Source organism: Protopterus annectens, chromosome 2.part2, assembly GCF_019279795.1.
Source record: "Protopterus annectens isolate FY-2018-M chromosome 2.part2, PAN1.0, whole genome shotgun sequence".
NCBI classification, from domain to species: Eukaryota; Metazoa; Chordata; order Ceratodontiformes; family Protopteridae; genus Protopterus; species Protopterus annectens.
The window spans coordinates 836,921,848-836,947,210 of NC_056730.1; the positions used below are offsets into that span (position 1 = coordinate 836,921,848).

The 25,363-nt window shown below is 38.9% G+C and overlaps 1 protein-coding gene across 2 annotated transcripts in view; it reads left to right on the plus strand.

Moving 5' to 3' along the window:
- Positions 1-25,363, plus strand: part of POLR3G (RNA polymerase III subunit G) — a 567,212-nt gene that overhangs the window by 476,147 nt on the left and 65,702 nt on the right. For both annotated transcript variants that reach the window (XM_044064179.1, XM_044064180.1), the window contains exon 7: positions 19,631-19,747. In XM_044064179.1, the coding sequence (XP_043920114.1) occupies positions 19,631-19,747 (117 nt within the window). The remainder of the gene's footprint in view (positions 1-19,630; positions 19,748-25,363) is intronic.

Here is a 25,363-nt window from a genome sequence, read left to right on the forward strand (position 1 = left end):
AGATGGACTTCCTGAATTTGATGTTCCCATAGGAGCTATACACCTGTATTGCTAATGAAACAAATCCCTATGCTGCACAGAGGCAGGCCGCAGCAGGCAAGGTTGATACGCGGTGGAGTCCTGTTTGCCCAGGAGACATATGCACATTTCTAGGTGTCAGAATATACATGTCTATTGTACATGTTCCTGAACTGAGGAAATACTGAGAAACGCACCATGTATACGGTTGCTTCCCAATAGCAGAGTACATGACCCGAGATAGGTTTGAAAAAATTCAGCAGTACTTCCACTGCAACGATAACAGCCTGAGCCTACCACAGGGTTCTGTGGGTCATGACAAGCTACATCATGTACGGCCAATACTGGATGCAGTACTTCATGCATGCAGGACACGTTACAATGTGCATCGTGAGGTGGCTGTAGACGAAGCCATGGTTGGCTTCCGTGGACGCTTGACATTTAGACAGTTTATGCCTGGTAAGCCTGAGAGGTATGGCATTAAGGTGTGGGTGTTGGCAGACTCGACCAATGGGTATGTACGTGAATTCCAGGTATACACTGGGAAAACGGAGCAGAATACAGAGGTCGGGCCGGCACACAGAGTTGTAATTGACTTAACTAGGGGACTGATTGGCAAGAAGCATCACATTTACTTAGATAACTTCTTTACCTCTGTTCCACTAGCACAGCAATTGCTGAAAGATGATCTATACTGTTGTGGAACCATGCGCACCAATAGGTCAGGATGGCCTCTTACATTCAACAGACAGGCCATTGAAAAAGCAGCTCGAGGCTACTACAAGCAATTGCAGAGTGGACCACTGCTAGCTACTGAATGGAAGGATAGCAAACCAGTATTCCTCCTGTCAACTAACTGTAACCCAACCTTGCCAGTCTCCAGCACATACAGGAGAAAGCGTGATGGAAGAAAGGCATCAGTGCCATGTCCACCAGTTGTAAACATGTACAACAGTTACATGAATGGGGTGGACCGAGCAGATCAGCTCAGGACACAGTATCCCAGTGCCAGAAAGGCCCGTAAATGGTGGCTGTACTTGTTCTGGTTCTTATGGGATGTGGCCATTGTCAGTGCTTTCATTATATTCCGTGAAAGTATCAGACATCAGCAACTGTCACGCTCTGGACGTATTATTCCGGCAACACAGTTACAGTTCCGAAGGAACCTAGGCTTGCATCTACTTGCCAGTTACACAAAGAGGAAAAGATGCACTGAGATTACTGTCCCAGAGGCTGTGAGCCGATTTGAGCATGGCTCTCACTTTCCATTGAAATGGCATAAATCAAGATGCAAAAACTGTGCCAGCAAGGGTAAACGTGCTGAGCCATCATGGGGGTGCCCGACTTGCAAGGTCAACCTGTGTGTCGAATGCTTTGGAGAGTACCATGGCCATAAATTTCTCCCATAGTGCTGTTGGCCTTGGGTGTGCCACTGTGATGTAATGGTTCCCTCCGGCAAAGGACACATGCAAATAGACACAGCCTGGGTCAGTCTAGGTGTTTTGACATGTTGCCTTGATGTAGCTCTCCACTCAGTCTCCCTCCCTTCAGGTGTAGTCAGTGTATGTAGGTCAGGGCAACAGGGTTTACATTAGCTACTCCCTTCTACTCCTGATGGCCATTGCAGAAAGGACACATGTAAATGGAAAAGGCAGAGGTAAAGCAGAGTGCCTCACCTGTTTTTTCAGTGTACATGTGCTCTTTCTGTGCCCCCATGTCAGTTAGCAGCAAAGCCCTTCAGCACCAATGCTAGGAAGGTCCCTCTTCAGTTTTTTTTTGCCAACTGCTCTTAGGTTGGTAGGTGCATGACAGAGGGCATACCCAGCCAGCATGGATCTTGTGTTGCTGGGTGCATGACAGAGGGCATACCCAGCCAGCATGGATCTTGTGATCCACCGGGATCGCAGTTGGGAACTTGGAGACTCTACAGCACAGTCCCATAGTGCTGCTGTCCTAGGTAAGCATGGGCTTGGGTGTGCCACTGTGATGTAATGCAAAAACATGCAAAAAGACACAGCCTGGGTCAGTCTTGGTCTTTTGACATGTTGCCTTGATGTAGCTCTCCACTCAGTCTCCCTGCCTTCAGGTGTAGTCAGTGTATGTAGGTGAGAGTAGTAAATGTATGAAGGTCAGGACAGCAATTAGTGAGTTACTTCAGTCCCTCATCCCTTAGGCCCATTGCTGAATGGGCACATGTAAAGAGAAAAGGCAGAGGTAAGGCAGACTGCTGACACTGAAGGAGGTCATGAGACCATAGTGGTATCAGCAGTCTGAGTGGGCAGCCAGCACAGCTATGGGACACTACAGATAGCTAACATCTGGAGCCCCATGCCTGTCCTTGGCATATTAGTGGAGCGGCGGTCCTTACCCTGCTTTTTCTCTTTACATGTGCCCTGGCTGTGCACCCTTGTCAGTGTCCACCCATGCTTTATTTCAGATAAGGTAAGACTGTCTTCTGCTGTTCAGACGTTTACATAATGCGTTCATGCATGGCTTGATGCACAGGGTCGGTGGATCAACAATATGCCATAACGGCATCACCGCCGAAGATGTTCACCGGTTCAGAAGGGATGGCATTCACCTAACTGAGGAGGGCATTGCATTGTTCTTGACCAACCTCCACAATGGCGTGAGGAGAACCATGCACAATTGTGAGAAGAATGGAAAACACCCATGACCAAGTCGGACCAGTATAGTAAGTAAAACACTATTATGAAATGTGTTGTGTAAAATTAATTTCTCTGAGCTTGGCAAATAACTGTTATGGAAATTATGATTTTTATTCATATTTTGGTAAATAACTTTGCAAGGGAGCATCTGAATGTGCTAAGTAATACCTCATTTTGAAAAGATTATTTATAGTTCTAACATGGTAAAAGAATTGTGCCTGTATGTTTGAAACATATGCAGATATCAAAGTTTGCTTGAGACTTATGGTTATGGAAATTATGATTTTTTCATATTTTGGTAAATAACTTTGCAAGGCAGCATCTGAATGTGCCAAGTAATATCTCATTTTGAAGACATTATTGCTGGTTCTAATATGGTAAAAGATTGTGCCTGTATGTTTGACACATGTGCAGATATCAAAGTTTGCTTGAGACTTATGGTTATGGAAACTATGATTGTTTTCATATTTTGGTAAATAACTTTGCAAGGCAGCATCTGAATGTGTCAAGTAATATCTCATTTTGAAGACAGTATTGCTGGTTCTAATATGGTAAAACAATTGTGCCTGTATGTTTGACACATGTGCAGATATCAAAGTTTGTTTGAGACTTATGGTTATGGAAATTATGATTTATTTCATATTTTGGTAAATAACTTTGCAAGGGTGCATCTGAATGTGCCAAGTAATATGTCATTTTGAAGACCGTATTGTTGGTTCTAATATGGTAAAAGAATTGTGCCTGTATGTTTGACACATGTGCAGATATCAAAGTTTGTTTCAAACTTAGGTTATGAAAATTATGATTTTTTTTCATATTTTGGTAAATAACTTTGCAAGGGAGCATCTGAATGTGCTAAGTAATACCTCATTTTGAAAAGATTATTTATAGTTCTAACATGGTAAAAGAATGGTGCCTGTATGTTGTACTCATAGGCAGATATCAAAGTTTGTTTCGAACTTAGGTTATGGAAATTATGATTTTTTTCATATTTTGGTAAATAACTTTGCAAGGGAGAACTGCATTGTGTGAAGTAATACCTCATTTTGAAGACAGTGTTACTCCTTACAACATGGTAAACGACCTGTGTCTGTGCACTGTACACACGTACAGATATCACAGTTTGTTTAGTCTTGTACGAATATGAAAATTATACATTTACAATACTTCTCATTATTATGCCCATATCTTTGCGAGGGAGCATGGTAATCACACAAATGATGCATCATTTTGAAGCTGACATTCAGATGCACAACTTCTACACTGATATGTAGGCTCTGTCTGTTACAGGTGATGATATATTATGCTTTGTTTATTTATCAATTATGAGAAATAATATACTAATCATATTTCTGTGAATATCTCATGAAAGGAGCGTCACACAGTTATGGGTAAGGTATCATTTTAAAGCTGACATTCATACTAACAAATTAAATTCAAATTGTATGGGTCTGCATGGTACATAGACCAATATATTGTGCTTTGCTTTTCCAAAAAGTTAAAAGATTTGCACAATATCAGCATTCCTTGCCAAATATTTAAGAATGACTTTGATATGCACTATCAACATTTACACTGTTGGAAAGGTCAGTGTCTGCTGAACAGCTTTCGCGTTTACATTTTTAGTGTAGCTGTTATAGTTAAAGAGTTATGAACATTTGTTTTCTGTATAGTTTTACAAATTGATTTTCTGAAAATGATCTCAGGCTGCACTGTTGTTCCTATGGTGGAATTAAGCAGGCAGCTTTTTCTGAGCTGCTCCGGAGTGAATGAGATAAGAGGTGCTTTTTCAATTGCATTCTGAATTTGGAGTAAGTGTTTGTTTCCTTTAGACTGATAAGTAGATCTTGCCAAAAAGTAGGTGCCTGAGAGGAGAATACATGTGCAGTGTTATGTGGTGTTTGCTTCTATCAGTAATGAGAATTTGTGTGGCATCTGCATAGCGTCTCTGGTTGTATAGAGAGATTTTTCATGAAGTTCAGCTGCAAGGGGAGTAAATGTGTGGAGTTGCAATAGTTTGTAAAGCTGGGATCCAAACAGTAGGTGAGATCTTTATTTTATTTGTAGCCATTTGGAGTTTTCTAGGGAGATACATGATGCTCAAGGAGGGGGTGGGTTTGTAATAAATCAGCAGATGCTATTAGACATTGTTTGGCTTGCAGTGGTGTTTTTTCTTGGAAGTAAATACGGCTAGTCCATGTTCTAGCTGAGAAAGAATTCATTTACTGATGGCTGTGGCTAGTTGAGATAGAAAATGGTAGATTTATTGGGCCAGAATAGGAGAGAGTCTATTTTTGGTCTCACTCTATGTGGAAATGAAGGTTTAGAGACTGATCATGCCATAATCCTAGGTATTTAAAGCTGGAGGTTATTTCTGTGGTGTGGTTGTGTAAGTCAAAGATGGAGTCAGGTGCTTCATGAATTTTTTGTGGAGTTACAAAAAACTTAATTTGGTTTTGGAGGGTTTGAGAGAGTAGTTTATGGTTTGTGAGCCAATGGTGGAGTTCATGCAAGTTTGATTGTCAAGTTGGGATTGAATGCTGGTGTGAGTGACCTAACTGGTAAGTGACCATGGCATATGCATAGTAGATGAGTAGTAGATGGGGCAGGTCACAAGGAAGTTAATGAATATGGAGAAAAGGAGGGATGCAAGAATGAATCATTGTGGCATACGTTTGATAATAGGTGTAAATTCTGATTGGGAGGATCCTGTTTTAATTCTGAAGTCTGTCAGTCAGATTTTTAAACTGTGGAGTGCTGTCTGGGCTGATACCAATTTCAGTTAGTTTCATTAGAAGTTAATAGTCAATGTGGTAAAATTCCTTTGTCAGATCTGTAAATAGGACACTGTAAGGAGGTCTCTATTAGTGTCTTGCAGGATGCCATCAAATAGCGACCAAAGTGGTGTTTCATCCAGGCCAGAATCTGTGCTAAGAGAGCAGGTGGTACGACTGGATGTACTGCCCGAGTTGAATGTAAACTATTTTTCTGCATCTTAAAATCTTACACGAAGCATAAGAGATTCAGAGGTGTTGAACTTCTTGTCATGATAGCATAACCTGTTTCATGTCTGATAGTTTCCATGTTGTGTTCACACCGAATTTTAGTACATTAGGCCAATGTTTCACAGTTCATTTTTCCTTTATCAATCTTCATCTTTTCCCCCAAAAAACAGATTAACCTCTTCCATTAGTAATTTGTTAAATGTCACCCCTATTTTATGATAATTCAATAAAGGTGTTAAAATTTATCACTTAAGACACAGGCAAACAAACATTTATATAAAAGAAAACAAACCATATTAACATGTTCCTAGTTACAAACATTATATATATTTCAATTGTAATGGGTGAACTACAATTTAGTTTTTGTAAACTGCTGAAGCTTAAAGGTGTATGCACAACAACAGTGAAGGGATCAAGCCAATTGCCACTAGATTGGGCTATACTACTTTGAATCAGCCTTACGCTCACACAGTGTTCCAGTCTCAAGCATTTACTTTTTAATTTGGTAAAGTAATATTCGCTCCCTCCTCATTGACTACATTTGCTAGTTTACCCCTAGGATCCAATTAAAATTAGCCTGAAAATGGTGTAAAATTAAAAAAGAATAAAACAAATTAAAGTACAGCCAACAACACTGCTTACATACAATCATACAAACCAAACCAAAAGCCCAAGGTAACTCTCAGAGTCAGTGTTAGCAGTTGACTGGTCAAAACTAAAAAAATCTAACATTAGAGGAGGCCATAGATCACTTTAACACTAAATTCCTAAGTATCCTTGATTCCCATGCTCCAGCACGTACAATAAAAACTAGATCAAATACAGCACCATGGCTCACAAAAGATACCAAAGCAAAAATCAAAACTAGAAACAGAGCCTGGGCCAGCTGGAGAACAACCAAAGCCCCACTTGACCATCTAAAATATCGTCACCTCAAGAATGATACAAAAAATCTATTTTACTGGATAAAAAAAGCTTCTACCAAAATCTCCTACAAAACACCATAACAACCCTCAAAAGTTCTGGGCAAGCTTAAATCAACTACTTTGTCCAGGTCACTCCACCACCCTAACCCCGGCTAACTACATCCATAGCTCCCCAGAGACAATAGATAGCGCCTTTAATAACTTTTTCACTGAAACAATCCAATCCCTAGCAAATCAACTAACCCCCTCTAACTTAAACCACATGCCTAATCTACCTAATAATCACCCAGAATTTGGCTTCCAACCAATATCCACTAGTTTTATCAAAACACTTCTAAAAAATCTAAAACCTACCACCCTCGCTGCTGCCCTCCTCCCTGCAGAGTACCTGCAAATAGCTGCAGATGCCATTGCATATCCCATATCTATCCTCATCAACAGAACCTTATCTGAAAATGCTGTCCCCTCCCTCTGGAAAAAATCTCACGTCATCCCACTCCATAAAGGTGGTAGCTCCTCAGACATATCCAACTATAGACCCATTGCCATTCTTTCCCCACTAGCCAAAATAATGGAGAAATGTGTACACAAGCAACTAATGCAATACCTTTCACAGAATAACTTACTATCCGACTCCCAGCATGGTTTCAGGCCATACCACAGCACCACCTCAGCCCTCCTTTCCTTTACTACTGCCATAAACCAAAACAGGAATGACAATAGGCTAACCTCTGCCCTTTTTCTTGACCTATCAAAAGCCTTTGACATGGTCAACCATGAACTTCTCATTCTTTCACTAAACTCTGTTTCTCTCAACAAGCCTGCTATCCAGTGGTTCCAGTCCTACCTGACTGGTAGACAGCAGGCTGTACTATGGCAGGGCAAACTCTCCAGCCAGTTACCTCTCACACTTGGTGTCCCTCAAGGGTCCATACTAGGTCCACTACTCTTCTCTATTTTTATCAACAACCTCCACACTGCTATCCCTAAAGCCACCTGCATCCAGTACGCAGATGATTCCATTCCCATCTGCTCAGCCACCTCCCCATCCGACTTACAAATCTTAATCCAAAATACATTTAACAGTATCGAGAACTGGCTCACCAATCAATGCCTACTTGAACCCCAAATAAAACTAAGCTTCTACTCTTCTCTCCCACTAGTAGATCTACCACACTTTCATTCTCTGTCACATCTAACAATGGTACCACTATTTCCCCCTGATAATCAAACCAAACTGCTAGGGGTTATCATAGACAAGAATCTCAAATTTGAACTACAGGTCAACAAAACCATACAGACCATCAATAAGAAGCTTGGATCACTGTATAGAAACAAGACATTTTTAACCCCACTGGCTAGGACTGCAATCACCCGATCACACCTACTCTCTACTCTCTTATATTCCTTGCCTGTACTCTCAAACCTCAACAAATCCGAACTAGGTAAGCTGTCCCATAGCTACAATCATATTGCCAGATTTGCCACTGGCTCCACCTATAGAACCCATCACTGCCAGAACCTTAAACAACTAGAATGGCTAGAACTGCCCAGCTTAATTCAATTCAATCAACTCTTAATAGTGCACAAAATGTTGTACCACCCTGAGGATACCTCCTCACTTAAAAATGTTAAGCCATGTAGCAATCTAAGATCCCTACGATCAGCCGATAAACTACTGGTCCAAACCCACAAAGCTAATAACTCTGCTGGTGAATCCCTGTTTGCCAACTTCATTGGAAAAACCTGGAATTCGTTGCCAAACTATATAACCCTACAATCCTCCAAAAGTCTCTTCACAAAAAACCTCAAACAGTATCTTAAAGTGAATTGGCTATGCCCATGTACCAACCCTGATTAAGTTATAAACTAAAACCATATTCTGCAATTATCATAACTTGTAACTACATCACCAAGCTCTGCTTCCAATCTGATGTCTCTTACTTTTAATTGTCTGTCCATGACAATTGTGAGTCCCTACTAGGGAACAATACTAACCCAATGTATATGATCACTTTGTTTTTATAATTGTTTCCTAATGTCTGTGTAATCTATGTAAGTTTGTCTTTGTGGAGCTTTTCTCCCCTGGCCTCCACTGAAAATGGACATGTATCCAGTCGGACTATCCCGGTAAACAAATGTAAAATAAATAAATATTAAATATATAACACGCTTTGTTTTCTATAACTATTATGATTCAACAATACTTAAATTGCTCAATCCCTGCCTTCCTTTAAACCTCATTCCTCCTCCAATACATTATTCTGCATGTCTTGTTCTTTAGTTTTATTTTTTTCTATATAATTTGCTGTTACACCTTTACAAAGGTTCCACTTCCATTTCTTTTATCACCTTTATAATATTCACTAGTTCAAATACAGTTGGTTTAGACATTGATTTCCATTTTGTAGTAATTGCTTTTTTAACAGCCACCAGAATTAAACTTAGCAAGGCTGTTAATATGTCTAGGCAATTCGGAACTTGTATCCCAGCTCAGAAAAACATTTCCTTAGTTACACCTATTTTCTTACCCAATATTTCTGATGGAGTACTGTGTAGGAAATTTTTGGAGGCTGCCAACTCATTATACTCCCAAAACATATGTTCCTGGTTACAGCTTTCTTCCCCATCGCACTTTCAACATTGGCCATTTGCCTGAGGAAGAATTCCTTGGAGTCTACTTGGCATATAAGAATACCCATGCAAACACTTCCAAGGAAAAAAAATCCTAAATCTTCTAGACTTTGTTGCATACCTGGGAGACCGTGTCTTTTCATTGTTTCCTTGTGACTTGGTTATCCAGTCTCTATTCCTATTCTTTCCTAACCTCCTCTGATTCCTATAGTTCTCCTGCAGTATTTTGTATACCCTACTAATTATCCCTTTTTAACAGCAGCTTCTGTTGTAGATGCAACTTAAATCTCTATCATAGCAGGCCTTTAATTTTTATAATTCCCCTATCCATTTCTCTTTGCCTATACTCCATCAATCTGTGATAGGGAAGGCAGTCTCTAGCCTGCACCCCCAATGTTGTCATGGCTTGTTTCCTTTCTCTCTCTAGTTATTTGCTCCCAATACCTTGGTTCCTTTGCCAGTCTTCTCCAATAAATCCCAGTCCTTTCTTGTCTATATTCTGTACCTCTAATTGCAGTCACCACTATCAGAAAAATCTCCTTTCTCCATTCCCATGTTGGTTTAGTTCTTAGAATACTTTGTTACTTTATGAATATAATATTCTGTATGGTTGATGTTATTCTTCTTAGGGATCTGTATCCAAAATCCCACTCTCTCTCCTTATTTCTTGAATTTCCCACCATTTCAATATCATCCCTTTCCACTTTGAATTGCAGCTTTCTGCTTGTGTTATGTATATGAGCCTTAACTGTGTAGCTCTGAAATATCTCTTCAAATCAGGTAATCCTCAACCATCTTGTTCTGTTGGAAGGATCAACTTATCCCACTTGACCCTTGCCTCATCCCTTCCCAGAGAAGTTTGTTCAACTCTTTATTATTGTCAACAACTTTATTTTATATTTTCTTTATCATAAAATCTCAGTCTTCCTATCCATAATGCAGTTCATTTTTCCCCTTCATCAAGCTTCATCTTTTTCCCCAAACACTGATTAATCTCTTCCTGCTTGCCATGTAACTAAACTCTGTTATAAAGTCTCTTGCTCTATTTTAGATTTCTTTTGTATAGTTCTTTTTCCACAGTTACGGACTGTCCCCATTTGACAGTTTTCTCATAGTATTTAAGCACTTTTATATGGTAATTTATTCTTCCACAAATCCTTTTCAGTGCTATATTCTTCCCTTTGTATAGTACCCACTAGTTTTCCCATGAGTCATAATGGATGCATAGAAAGCTGGTCTCCACACAATAGTGCAATTAACTCCGCCATGCTATGCTAACCCATGAGTCATATTAATCCCATTCCTTCCTTAATAAACCTTTCATCATTCCTCTTCCATTCCATAAGGCTTTATGATCTGAAAATTAACACTTAACACACCTCACTCACTTCCAATAAACCCAAAGACAGTAAAACGTAATTTATTTCTTTAACCTACCTTTGCTATTAAGTACAATGTCATTTCCTAACTTTTGCCTGCATGTTTTTTCAAGTCAGTATTAATTTGCCTACTTTGTTTTGTAAATTACGGTTGAAATCATCTACCACAGCAATATGCACGTTGGCAATAATTTTTGTTCTTCAAACAGCTGTACTTTGTCCTTTATATTGGTATAAAGTTACTGTCCTAAATGTCTTTTTTCTGGATATAGTATCACAAATAGCCTACCTACCTGATATAACTAACATCTAACAACTTAATCTCTTTCTGTTATGCAAAACCGCTATACTTGACCAAATGTCAACTCCACACCATCATGTCTTCACAGAAACCCCATTTGTTTTAATAATATAACATCTTTCCAACAGATATCAGCTCTCTGTTACTAATAATTGCTTTATTTCATTCTTAATGCTGCTTACATATAAGAAAATAATTATCCTTGCCCCTTTCTTGTTTTTTTGTTTTATTTCACTTTTATCTTTCTTTTGTCCCAATACTTGTCCCATCATCTTCTTTCGATTCCTCACAAACACTTTCATCGTGAGTTAGTACAGCACACATTTTCAAAACATCAGTATTAAGTTTCAACATTTTAAGTTACATTTTCTATAATGTCATTAACAGCCCCTTAGTTTCATGAGATATGCATTTGTCCCGAGAGACAGTAGTCAAAATAATGTCCAGAATAATGGTTATCTTCATTTTTTTCCTTCCCCAGTGGTCACTCAGTTCACATTCAAAACAGAAATGTCCATCTTTGCCACAATTTGTACATGCAATAAATTATATATATAATTTTTTTGAGTGGCACTGTTCTCCACAGTAAGTACACTACCTTTTAGGACGTGTATGGCATCTTTGGTAGAACCATAAATTCATTTAGCAGGATCACATTTAGTCTAAAAATAAACACATTCTTCATTTCTACTACAAGTTAAATGAACAAATTTCCAAAATGCACAAGTGATAAAAATAAAACTGCAAGTGATTTTGTGTGGGGGGTTACACTTCTCACAGCTGAACTAATATATACCAACTGCACAGTTGCACAAATTCTTACGAAGGGGAAAATCTCTTAAAATAATGGGATTACTGCTGGCATATAGCATTCCCACAGGAAACGGTGATTGCATTTCCTACACTGTTTCTGTTAACTGATTGCAGTCCTAACAAGAACATTGCTAACTTTAGCAGACTCAAAGAAAAAACGGTCTTGAGACAAACTCACATTCTGCAAAAATCAGCTAACTAAACTACTTATCAAAAATTGAACATGAAAATACAAGCAGTATGTACATGCAGTTAACTACGATTCGACCAAATTAATCTTCTTCCAGATGTGGTTTCTACCAGCTTTCTATACTAGCTGTGACTCTATCAAATGTACCAGAATGGAATTAAATGTGTATCTGCACCACAAAGAAGCATGTTTTGTGTTTACCCCAATATTTAATCATAGCATTTTACCATTAATAATTGAACCATTAATAGTGTGGATAATAGCTAGAACAGTAACAACAATTAATACTAGAAATCTTTTATGTTTACCTTCATCCACATCTAATAAAGGACAAACTTCCCATGCTTCATCCAAATTGTCCCATCATTTTATTAATATACATACTTTTAAATAGTTCTATTCATAAAACTTCATTCATTCTTAGTAATTTACTTCTGTAGTCTTAATTTGCAGTGTTTTCTTTTGTTGTGTAGTAGTTTTACTTGACACCACACAGTCTTTCCACAGGGAATAAAATGATTTTTTTTTAATCAAACGTTCAGGAATTCTTGTGCCAAAGAAAATGACTCATAACTTTACAAAATAGTACCAACTCCAAGTGCATTAATGCACTACTTTAATATAGAAATCAAAAATAGCAGTGATAAATTGCTGTTCTGTTTTACCAATTATATGCAGCATAGGTCACCTTTCTGACCTGTCAGCAATACCGTCTTTCCACATACAAATGCCCAGCCAGCACTTGCATTCAGAACATGCTGTTCTCTACTTCCATCTTCCTGTGCATCACTGAATACTGCCCCCTACTTTCCTCAACTGGAGAACATTTCTCTGCCTCCACTGACCAAGACAAAGCAGTTTTTCTCTTCAAATGCTGCAAAACTTTTTCCAGATGTCCTCCTTGAACAATGATGACTTTTGCTTGTAGAAATCCTTACCCACAGCATTTGTACTTTCCACTGGATTTTCTTTTGAAATCGTAGCAGCTCCATCCATGGAAATGCTTCTCTTCTCATTCTCCTCCATGCTTCTCTCTCCTGCAGCAGCCGTCGGGTCCCACCCACAGGAAGGGTATTAGAAATTCCCAGGTGCCTTGGCCAAATTTCTCCTAGTCATTAGGAATACCACCTTGGGTCTCCCCAGAAAGGAGCCTGTGGGCTAGTTAGTCAACAAAGGAAATACAATTACCTCGCTTTATTTTATTAACCATTTTCTTTACAGGTGGATAGACTGGGTAACCATTTAAAATGGACTTGCAGTAAGTCCCAGAATGTGGCGACTGAATCTGGACTTGCATATACAAAGTTTGAGATTGCCATTTCTTTAAGATTTGGTGATCTTGGAGTTGGTATATTTAAGTTTCGGGGAATGTGAGCTGGGGTAAGTTTAAAGAGCAATGTTTGATATCTGCTGTTCTCCTATATTTTAATTATTTTTTTTTTGTTTTCAGGAAATGTAGATATTACAAGTCCTGACATTTCAAAAGGGAGTTGATTTATTTTATTAATCATTTGTCTTGTATGTGTTTGACAGATTGCTTAGCGTTTTAGCAAATCATATTATACTAAACTTGCTTACTTTATTACCTATGGCTTTTATTTACTGTATTGTTTGATTTTAACTTCCAGTTATGGACATGATTACCTATGTTAGAGAGCAACTTTTTGCACTCTGTCTCTATTCTTCTAAATTATTGTGGCATGTTTTTCAGTTATGCTGAAGAATGGGTATTAAAACAAAAAAAGCGGGATTCTACCATTGTATGAGACAGTTGACCTGGGACTTTGACATCAGAGAAGTACCACAGTACATGCAGCTACCCTTTTATCAGGGAATTGGCATTCCGGGAAATACCTGTCTGAACTGACTTTCATCACGACTTCAAGGGTGCCACCATCCATCCACATTCATCTCTTCAAGCACTGTATTTCAATGCCAGATCTATCCGTAATAGGGCTGGCATTTGTCAGACTTGTGAAATAGTAATTTGGTGTTTATTGCAGAAGCTTGGTTGACAGTTTAATTTTGGTTCCATACTTAGGGCCCTGATTCCTCCCAGATTTTCCTATGTACAACATACTAGACTCCTCCTGAGTTGATGGCAGAGGGTAGGACTTATTCACTGCTCTCCACTGATTTTAAATCAAGTTAAAGTTGGATTAACCATTTAATTTGAATATGCCATGGGCTTTGTAACCACCTTTGGTTGCTCCCTCCCCCTGGATAGTGTCTGGACATTTCCTACAGAAATTTGTGGACTTTCTTGTCTTCTTGGTGTTGAATTATCCGTACTGGATTATCCTTGACAGTCTCAGCATGTAATGAGGTGCCTGTGGCCTTTAAGGGATTCCTCTGCATTTTGAAAGGTTTTGGGTTTACACAAGAGGTTTATACAGTTAGGTCAGTAATATGGCCACAGAAATAACTAATTTCAAACTTTGTGAAAGCTAATGATCTAATGGTTGAGCCACTTACTGACCACTCAATCATACAATTTATGGTTGACCATCCTATTAATTAGCCTCTTGAGTTTGGTCAGCTTTTCTGTATAAACCTTCAGCCAGCTTTCCCAGAGTAATTTGCTTCTGCTAATTGAGATCACATATGTAGATATAATGCTGTTGGTCTTTAGGGAACTTACAAATGCTTATAACCAGGTTTTATCCATGATTGTTGATCAGGTGGTCCCAAGACACTTTAGTCCAGTTCCCACTGGTTTCTTGCAAGCCTTAGTTTGACCACGCCCTGAGGAACTTAAAAGAGTGGGACATATCTTGGAGCAGAGATGCCAGTGATCTCTCTTTCTTGAGAACAAGCTTGCACTGAATATTGACTTAGCTAAATGCCAGGCAGAGGTCAGTTGTGAAAAAATTTGTTTGGCTTGTAGATGAATCATCAGGTTTCCCTGTTTTGAGATGATGGACATATTTGTAATCGTGAATGTCCAGCTACTCAAAGGGCCTCATCTTCTGAGGAATGCAAATTGGTTGTATGATATTTTGCTGCCAAGATTGCTCTGAATAGGTCTTCACTGACATATATTAATACCATATTTATTTGTTTATATACAGTTGTTTTTTGGGGTACAGCGCTAGTTAATCTCCATGTACCTTTTTTGAGACTCAGCCTGAGAGCGGCATCTGGTTAAATGACTTGCTCAGAGTCACAGAGGTAATGGAATCTGATGGACTCAAACCTTGCACCACTTGTGCATAGCATGTACTACGCTGTGTGTCAGCGGGAGTTGAGCTTTCAGTTTGAATGAAAAATTTTACTTTTCCTGACTATGATGACATCATCACTGTCATTGCCAGCATGACTACTGTCACTTCACTATTGGGCCCAAGTCCACCTAAGTTTTTGGTAGCATCCTAGGTCTTTTTTTTCTTCCAGACTGTCACCACCTCATTTAAAAAAAATAATAATTTTCCATCACGACTGAAGGAGGATTTAGTCACCTCCAGCTTTAAAAAGGCAGTTTTAGATCCCGATAATTTAAACAACTGTTGTCCAATCTCAGATCTTCTCATTGTTAAGGTTTTTAAGAAAGCAAAGTACCTACAACTGGAATCCTACTTGTGTGAACATGACACCAGTGAAATGTTCCAGTCTGGATTCAGGGGTGGGCACAACACTGAGATGGTTTTTACTAAATACCCTTCTATTAGAGGGAGCATGAACTCACTATTCTGATCCTTTTTAATCTCTCATTGGCCTGCGCTTTAGTGGATCATGCCATTTTATTATGCTATTTAGAAAATGGCTGTGGCATCTGGTGTTACTGTGGCACAGTTTACCTTCTACCTTTCTGGACACACCCAGACAATAGTATTATGATTTAATTCATCTATTCCTATCCCCTTGATTGTTGATAGGGGTCATTAGTCAGTGAGGAAGTCTGCATTATCAATGCTGTATTGATGTCACACAACTTGGTCTCATTTCCTCATGAGCTTGCGTCTGCTCTTAGTCATTTGACTTAGAATATGTTAATCATTCACAGCTGGATAATCAGAAATTGCCTTAAGCTCAGTACTTCTAAGAATAATGCTACTCTCCAGGATTCTTCTGTGTTCTGTGTGTGTTGTCTTGTCCCCAGATATTCTACTGCTGTGAAGAGCTGTCCTTTGTGTCTAAACTACATAATGTAGGACTGATTATTGAAGATAGACTGACATTTATGGACCAGATTTTAGTATCCAATGATGTTCCCACTGTAGAGCATGTGCTTATCTCCTCCCCTCTTGTTTACAGCAAAACCTTGTACCTATGGCTACCAAACTCAGAATTTGCTTACTTCCAACTAGTGTAAAACTCTACAGCCCAGTTATTGGCTGGGGTTTCTAAATTCCATTATATATTCACCAGTCTTGTGGAGTCTGCACTGGCTATCAACCAAGCAGCAGATGATTTACAAGGTTGTTGTCTTGGTTTATTTTGCCCTTCATGTCCCAGGTCCACCTTATCTTCAAGATCTTCTATCTTGGTATAGGCCTACCAGATCTTTACATCCTGCATCACACGATCTCTTTGTGCTTCTGTCCTATAGCTTAGAATTTTCTAGTAGATGTGCTTCTAGCCATCAAGGTATTTATATGTGGAATCTACTTCCTGGTTTGGTTGTAATATGCTATTACCTCTTGGCTGGAGGACAAAATGCCCATTTATTTCAACTATCCTTTAATTGATTGCCTCTGTTTATTAGATTTTACATTATTTGAAATTAAGAGTTATGATTTTGTATGCTTTGATACCTTCAAACTATTGACTTGTCTAATATTGGTTTTATTGTTGTCTTTGATGTTTTGTGTATTTATTGCTTGCATTTCTCCTACTTTGTAAAGTGTCTGAAAACATATTCAGACTTGACGTTACTGTGACTAATGTGTTGATATCAGAATACTTTAATGTGGGTAGTTCAGTTACTGTTTAAGTATTTTAAAACTATTTTGTAGTGCACGGAGTGAGTTGATTACGATGCAATATCTGGAAAAAGGCAAATCTGTTGAGCATTTCTATAGCACAAGACTCAATCTTAATTGTTAAGAACTCCCTGTTTAACTTGTTAAAATCAGGTATTACACTAGGCAGTTAAAATTGCCAGTACTGACCAGCAAGCAAACAGCAGCAGAATAAAAAATAGATTTGTTTCTCTCTGCTTTCTGTGACCTAAAACAATGTGTTACGCTGTCTTTCTGACAGTACACACTAAGTACTTTATGGTGTTGAAAACCAACAATATACTTATCCACTTTTTTTTCTATAAAAAAGGTCCAAAGCACTAATAATTATGATTGGGTCACAGATCATAATTGGCTTATTATGAATTCTTGACATGAATGCCATGCATAGAATGATTTTTGGGTTGTCTGCTGTTGCCTGTGTTTGCAGTTATCACAACAGATTATGATTCTGTTGGTGTCAAGACATGTATGCTGGCTGTCTGTGGTCTGGTGATCGCATTTACCCCACCTACAGATGGGTTGTACATTTTTACTCCAGTCCAGCGGCAAATAGTGGCCAATTATACATCCTTGAGAAGGTTGAGAGAACTCCGCTGGAAATTCATGACACACATTTCCTGGAACTTTGTGCAAAGGAGTTGGAGATCTGCTCTTATGCCATCTGCATCAGGAATTTATTCTTGGAAAATGAAACACTGGTCATTATTATTGTGCTACCTGAATAAACCTGGCATGTTATGGTCCTACTTCCTGTGCAGGAGAATAGTCCAGGTCTGAGAACAGGTGTTGGGTCGACAGTGTGTCCACCATGATGGTTCACATCCAGGTCCATGAAGATTGTTCTACAACATGCCCCAAGCTGATGTCAAAATCTAATCCTGGATATAATTAATTAATAAGATAATGGGTTCCTTACCTCTGTCTTCCTGGAGGTAGACTTCTTGTCAAACTAGAAAACACAGTTCTAACCCAACAATGTTCTCTATGGCAGAACAAGACAGAGTGGGTAATGAATGCTTTCATTCAGTAGGTGTGGCCCATTCTTACTTGCATTTTCTGTTTCTACTTCTTCTGCAGCATCTGGCAAATGCCTTTTTAGAAACACTCAGGTTTATTATAATAGTTTTCTGATTTGCAGAGTTAGCTTCACCCTTTTGTGGTCCTTTGCACCTTTTGAATGAGTACTGTTTCCCCGTCAAACCCCATTATAGGTAGCTAATTCCATGTCAAGGCCTGTTATGCTGGTTATATCAAAGCCACCCTCCTGGCCTCATGGAAGTACTTTCAGAGATTTTAACAATGTCTCAAAAGTCTTTCAGATATGTGATGTGTAATACAAAATGGAAGCATTGCTTCTTTTTGGAATTAGGAATACAAGGACCAGTCTTTGTCATTGATCCATACCTGTATACCTTATTATTTTATCTTTTTCACACAACTTTATTACAATTTCAATCTGGAGCGGAAGGGTTAAATGTTAAGCTAACACAGCTTGACTAAGCTTTTGAGAGCTTCCTCTACCAGAGGTATCCTCTGAGGGATCCAGTTCTTCTTTCGGTCTTGAATATTGTGACTTTTTTTTTTGTATCTGAACTATTGTCCTGGGGCATGTAGGTTGACATCCTGAAATGTTCAGTATTTGCTACATTTTCATCTACAGCAGTTCAGAACTTCAAGTTATGTATGAAGAACATTGTCTTATGATTTACAGGCCAACAGGGACTGTATTTCCTGGATAAACCAGACTTCGTTTCCTCCTGAAAGTGGTTCCAAGATTTCTCTGAATCATTACATTTTTTTCTGAGTTGTTCAGGTTTTGCCTCATGAAAGAAAAGCATTTTCAAAAAATGTTTCTGCTGCAATGTTTGATTAATTGTACTATTTTCTATCACTAGCAGAACTTGTAGACCTGTTTCTACTGCAGAGAAATGGCACTTGAATAGTAGTATTACCGTTTCTACTGCCCTTTTTAGGAATGAGTCTATGGAAAAAATGATGGCAGTAATTTTAGTATATGGTATAGAACCTCCTTCAGTAGGGCAATATATACTGGGCATTGTATCATCTTCCCTGCTTCAACCTAGAAATGCTTGGTAACTACCCCACTGAGTAGCTCTCTTTATTAGCTCTGCCAAATGAATACATTACTGATAAGTATTTTTATGTCTGCATCTTCAAGGAGGGCTTTTAGGATGTGTCCCTTTTTACCATCCATCTAGCCAGCTAGTTTGTCAGTATGTTTGTATTTTTCTGACTTCAGACATGTATACTTAGAAACTAGGATGTTTAGCTAAAAAGCCTTTTGATAAAATAAAACATTTGTGACCTGCAATGTCATTTCACACACACACACACACACACACACACACACACACACACACACACACACACACACACACACACACACACACACATCCTGTATATTTGCATATCTTATAGCCACCTCTACATCTGGTATCAAAGTTCTCAAATACCTGTATTTTGTTTGGCAATATGGAGCTTGTACAGTGGTCTGCTTTGAAGGTGCAGGTGGACAGCCTGTTAATGAATCATCTTGTTTCCAGTTTTAATAGGGTGTCAAGTTACTGACTTACCTTTATTTTTCGTATTCTGTAGAATGTTGTCCTAATGAGACAGCTTTGACTTTAATTAGCAAGACGTTATGCAGAGCTTTAATGTTGATGTAATGATGTCAGATGTAATTTTAATACAGATATTTCATTTTTGAAAGGCTATCGAAAAAAAGGATGATGTGACATCTGACGAGGAGACAGAAGAGAAAGAAAAGTCTAAAGATGGTGAAGAAGATGAAGAAGGAGAACAAAATGATGAAGAGGAGTATGAAGAGGTACAATGTTTCTGTCTTGGTTTTCTCCTCTTCTCTAGGATGATTGTGTTATGACACTCTTTTACCTGACACTCTGTGAGGCATGCCTCCAATAAGTGTCTATACAATTTTAATAAAATTACAGTGCATTAGAACCTAGTAGGTGGATTGGACACTCTAAATTGGACCTAGGGGTGAGTGTGAGTGTGTGTGCCTTCTGTGAAAGTTTGGGCGTCGCGCTGGCAACCTGACACTGTAAAACTCCACTCCACTGTCATGAGCGGACAAGGTGATCCGCTGTGGCGACCCCTAACTGGGAAAAGCCAAAAGAAGAAGAAGATCATATCTGCTTAGCAGTACAATTAAGGTTACAATTTTATGTTATTATTCCAAGTTTTTAATTTTGAAGATACTACCTTCACTGATGATGTACAGTCTTTGAAGATAACTGGCCGGATTAATGTGATCTGATGGCACAGGAAGAGACTTCTGATGGCACCTGCTGATTTTAATTGGTCATTAATCAGAGTCTATACAGCAGGTGTTTATAGTCAATCCGAGGAAAGGAGCACTAAACAGTTTTGTTTACAAGTCTGATTCAGCAAAAAAGATTGCAGTACAAGAATAGTGTGCATTATGCCACAGCAGAACAGATTTATCCTTGCTGGCACATAAAATTTAATATCATTGTCATTCATGCAAACAAACATTACCCTTACCTCATATACATCTTCACAATATTACAGTCAGTTTGTCCAAGCCTTGTTACATTACAACTTTACATTATGTTTGCAAATTTTGATTTTGTTTTATCTATAGTGCAAGAAAACCATGCCCCATCCCACATAAACTCCTCCTTGTTACAGCCAGATGACTCACAAATAACTACCAGGCCAGGAATGTTGTGCATGCCCCCACAGCCAGCTGGCTCACAATAGGTACCATGTCAGGGAATGTTGTGCATGCCCCCACAGCCAGCTGACTCACAATAGGTACCATGTCAGGGAATGTTGTGCATGCCCCCACAGCCAGCTGGCTCACAATAGGTACCATGTCAGGGAATGTTGTGCATGCCCCCACAACCAGCTGACTCACAATAGGTACCAGGTCAGGGAATGTTTTGCATGCCCCCACCCACATCACCCCCATCTCAGCGACGCATGTGCCACCTAATTGCACAAGTCTACCTTGGCTTCTTCCATGGTACTTACTCTCTAGTAGTTGTCACCACTGTGGCTGACTTTGACCTTTGTACATAATTGTTTTCCTTCCAAACTGTGTTTTTGTCTACTTATGTAACCTAATTTTAGTTAGCACAATATCCATGTTAACCAACTTTAATTTTTTTTACGTATACATGATGTTATTTTTGTTTTTGCTTTATTTCATTACAAATAGTACAAAACTGTAATTTTGTTGGAGCTTTTCTCCCTGGGTTTGCACTGAAATTGGGTTATGCTCAGTTGGACTTTCCCAGTCAACAAAACAGATAAATATATGACAAATTTGTCTTTGTAATGAATTTTATGAACTTAAAACATGAATAAAGAGAATAGAAGAAAATACTATTCAGAATGTGCTTCCCCATCGATGTGAAGCAGAGCTCCTCCCTGACCCAGTTTAAGTGTAACTTGGACAGTTGGATGGGAACAGGAAATATATCCCTGGTTTGGCATCTGTCTCTCTAACGGACACAGGCAGCCTGCAAATGGTTCATCTTGCAGGCCCCTGCTTGTAAATGTTTCACCTCCCATGCCCCTGCTTACACTTAGCAAGGTTACCAGAACTTAGGCATCTGGGATGCATGGTTAGACTTAAAAGGCCTTTGTGGTCATTAGCCGAGTAAACACCTATGAACCTATTGAACTTTGAGTACTACATGTCTGATGTGAAAATCCAGTCATGAGAAGAAATACTGTTAAAAAAATGTAATAGATATTTTGTTACCAGTGAGTTTGCTACACTGTGCTGTTTGTGGTGCAAGCAGTAAATAATATTGTGCTTTAGGTGGTTAACGACAATCCCTTCTGATTTTTATAGCTGCATAAAGCCTTTTGATAAAATAAAACATTTGTGACCTGCAGTGTGTCATTTCACACACACACATCCTGTATATTTGAATATCTTATAGCCACCTCTACATCTTGTGACATCATGAGGTGATATCTAGACTATCCATCTTTTCTAGTTCTGCACACACTTCTGCATTTCTGTGCTAACTGCAAGTCATGGGAGACTTGTGTTGTGAAATATTTGTGGCAAGTAGAATTCCTTATTTTCAGATTTAATGTTTGAGTTGTTGCAGTATTGAAATTCCGGCATACATACTGTCCCCATGGTGCAGAGTGATAAAGCCCTGACTGTCTCCCAGATGGTCCATATTCAACTAGTGGCGCAGGAGCTGGAGGTTGGGACTGAGCTGCTGATGCTGGCCGTCTTATCCTGAGGGGTGGAGTTAGGGGCACATCCTGGGCCCACTGCAGTAGCAGCATTATGATCCCATCAATATTAGAGTTGCAAGTTGTGTACCACTTAGTCGACAGGTTGCACATGCATGAAAGAGCACCTAAACATCCAAAAAGCAGCCATAGTGGAGTTGCAAGCAGTGGGATAGAGAGGTTAGAGCATACTCCTTGGCAGCACTGTGATTGCTGCACCAGTGTCTTCAATCTGTACTGGCGTCAAACTCCAGGCAGACTATGGTGGTGATCAGTAGGCCTGGTGAGCATGGAGAGGAGCTGCGTGGCAGCTTATGGTCAGCTTAAAAAATTACAACATACTTGCCTGGACTCTGAATAATTGCTTTATTTACTCAGAATACTTACTGTATGCAGATTCCAAGTGACATCATTTGGGGTGGGTGAGGGCCAGTTAGAAAAAAGCAAGCATAAGTGAGACTTAAAATATGAAGTAACATGTATTTATTTTAATAATCTGTAACTGGGGCACACCTGGAAACAAAATAAAGATTAAAGGTGCATGGAAGATGTGTAATACACTTAGTTGTAGAAGCATGCTCAGTATATAAAATTAGGGTTAAGCCAGTATCATGGCATAGAGGGATAAAGCCCTAACTATGACCCAGGTGACTTGGGGTACCTTATAATTCACCGTGGTGGATAGGCAGGGGACATTGAGTTACTGTGGAGGCAGGCCAGTACTCCACATCCCCACTGCATGCTCATCTCTGGATATCTAGTGGGTGTGCACAGGGGAGTGGAAGCTAGAGCATAGTATTAAAAAATAAATAAATAAAAAATTCCTGGCAGCAGTATGATGCCACACCAGGTCTCTCAATCTCCTCTCCGGCCTCAGACATGGGTTGGATAGAGCCCAGGGGGAGGGTAAAGCTGGTTCATTGGACACTGGGAACAAGGGCGGGAACTGGTGGCAGCCAAAAAACAAATTAGGGCTGTTACTTTTTCCATGGTCCAAAGTGGGACACAGAGGATGTGACCAAAGCTATGACATCATATCAAGTGACGTCACCATGGGTGTAGTCAGGACTATGTATTGGTTATGACAAAGACGACCTGAAAACAGAAGCATAGAATTATAATGTCTCTCAAAATTATTTTGAATTATTTGATTACAAGAAAAATGAAAATGAATAGCAACAAATAAATTGTTTGTATCATATACATGGTGGGGGGGAGATACAATGCACATACAAATATACTACAGGTATCAAAAACGTGAAGAGAGCAGACAGTAAAAAAGACACTCAAGTTTTCCATAATGAACTAGAGTGGCTTCAAAGTGCAGTGCTAAAACTTATGAAGGAAATAAGCAACAAGCTAATATTACCTTCATCAAAGAGACCTACTGATCACAATCTGATGGTATATTTTAGGCACCCAAGGAAGATACAAAAACTGTTGTAATTCACAGAAGGTGAGGGTGACTGGACCTGCTTTCACTTTCATAAGAACACAGTATGGAAAGAAACTGTGTTTGGAATACAAGAAGGCCACCATTAACAAGTTCGATATCTACCAACTGCATTTTATTTATTTTACATTTGTTAACCAGGATAGTCCACTGGACACAGGTCCATTTTTAGTGGAGGCCCAGGGAGAAAAGTTCCACAAATATGAATAACGTAACAAAAACTTCAAAGTTTACAAAGTATTTTAGATACAAAATGCAGTGAGTCTTAATTAAAAATAGTGTATTCATACACAGCAGTCACAATTAGTGAAAACAGAAAAATCTTACAGTAATAGTTTGGATTCTTTTCATTTTTATATGTTAACTGGGATTGTGGGCTGGTCCATGGAACACTTTCAGCCATGATTCAGGCCAGATCCAGTGACATAATGTGAAATTCTAAAGTTAGAATTAAAACATTTAATAAATGTCACTGTGGTTACAGCATACGTACTGCAGCAAACAGTAACTGAGCATTTTAGACAGTGCAGTTAATTATAGTAGGCAAGAGAATAACTAAATTTAATGCACAGTAGTAGTGAATTGCTGAAAAACATTAGCCAGCCATCTTAAAGAGCAATAATAACCAAACATTTTAATTATTCATTTTACCTGTTAGTATAACTGACAGATAAACTGCGTGTGACACGCTGACAACACTAATTTTGACATATTGACAGTAACAACTTGGTGATGAAATGCAGTTCAGTTTCCCTGCATTTGCAGAGTTTTTTTTCTTTTGTCTTTATAACTTAATGGACTTGAAAAGAATCCTCAGAAATTCAAACCTTATTTGCTTAATAAGAGAGAGTAGTTGTAAATAGCAGCAACTTTATTTTATATTATTTTTTTTTTTTGGGGGGGGGCTATAAATTTAGTATCTGCTGCACTGTCTCCCTAGTTGTGAGCAAGGACGCTGTAGGGAGTCAGGGGCTTGAGTGAGTTTGAATTTTGAGCAGGAATGACTGATGTCTTGCTCACCCCACCCAATTAAGGATTTCCTCACTCCTTCCTATCTTAAAAACTCCATTCCCTATTTGCACAGATGCCTACCCTACAGGTTTTTACTTATTTTAAGGGAAAGTGTCATACAGGTAGACTGCAAATGTTCTGTCTCTGGAAAGGTAGGGCTCATCAGTGGGACCCCAGCTGGTTTGGGCTGGATAACCTGCCCCTCCTAATAAGGGGAGGGTCAGGGAGAGAGGAATTAATGAGTTAACTGGGTTACAGGGGGATATCAATAAGAAGAACATGGAGACAAAAATAAATGCCAAACAAATCACAACTGTTATCAGTGTCATGCAGTAGCTATTTTGAAATGCATTTGCCCCACCCCCTGAAAATGTGTGACTAAATCCTGCAACTGAAGCAGGAGCTGTAAGTGTACATCCACCTGCATTGTAAAAGAGTTATGTAGAATTAACCAATCAAGTAACATTGACATTTTGACAAGTAGCAGAACTGACAAAGAAGCACCTGTTAAAACTGAAAAACACACTACAAGCACATAAGTTGTGAAAGAGACATTACCAGTAATGATCTAAGCAAGCTGCATCAATTTGAATATCACAGTACATGAAGGAAAAATTATTCACTTTAAAAACAATCCAAGTAAATGCAATCTAATCTTTAATAAAAATTCAGACCTACAGTTTTTCTTTATAAGTTTATTACCACACAAATTCTCTCACTAACCTTAACCCACTT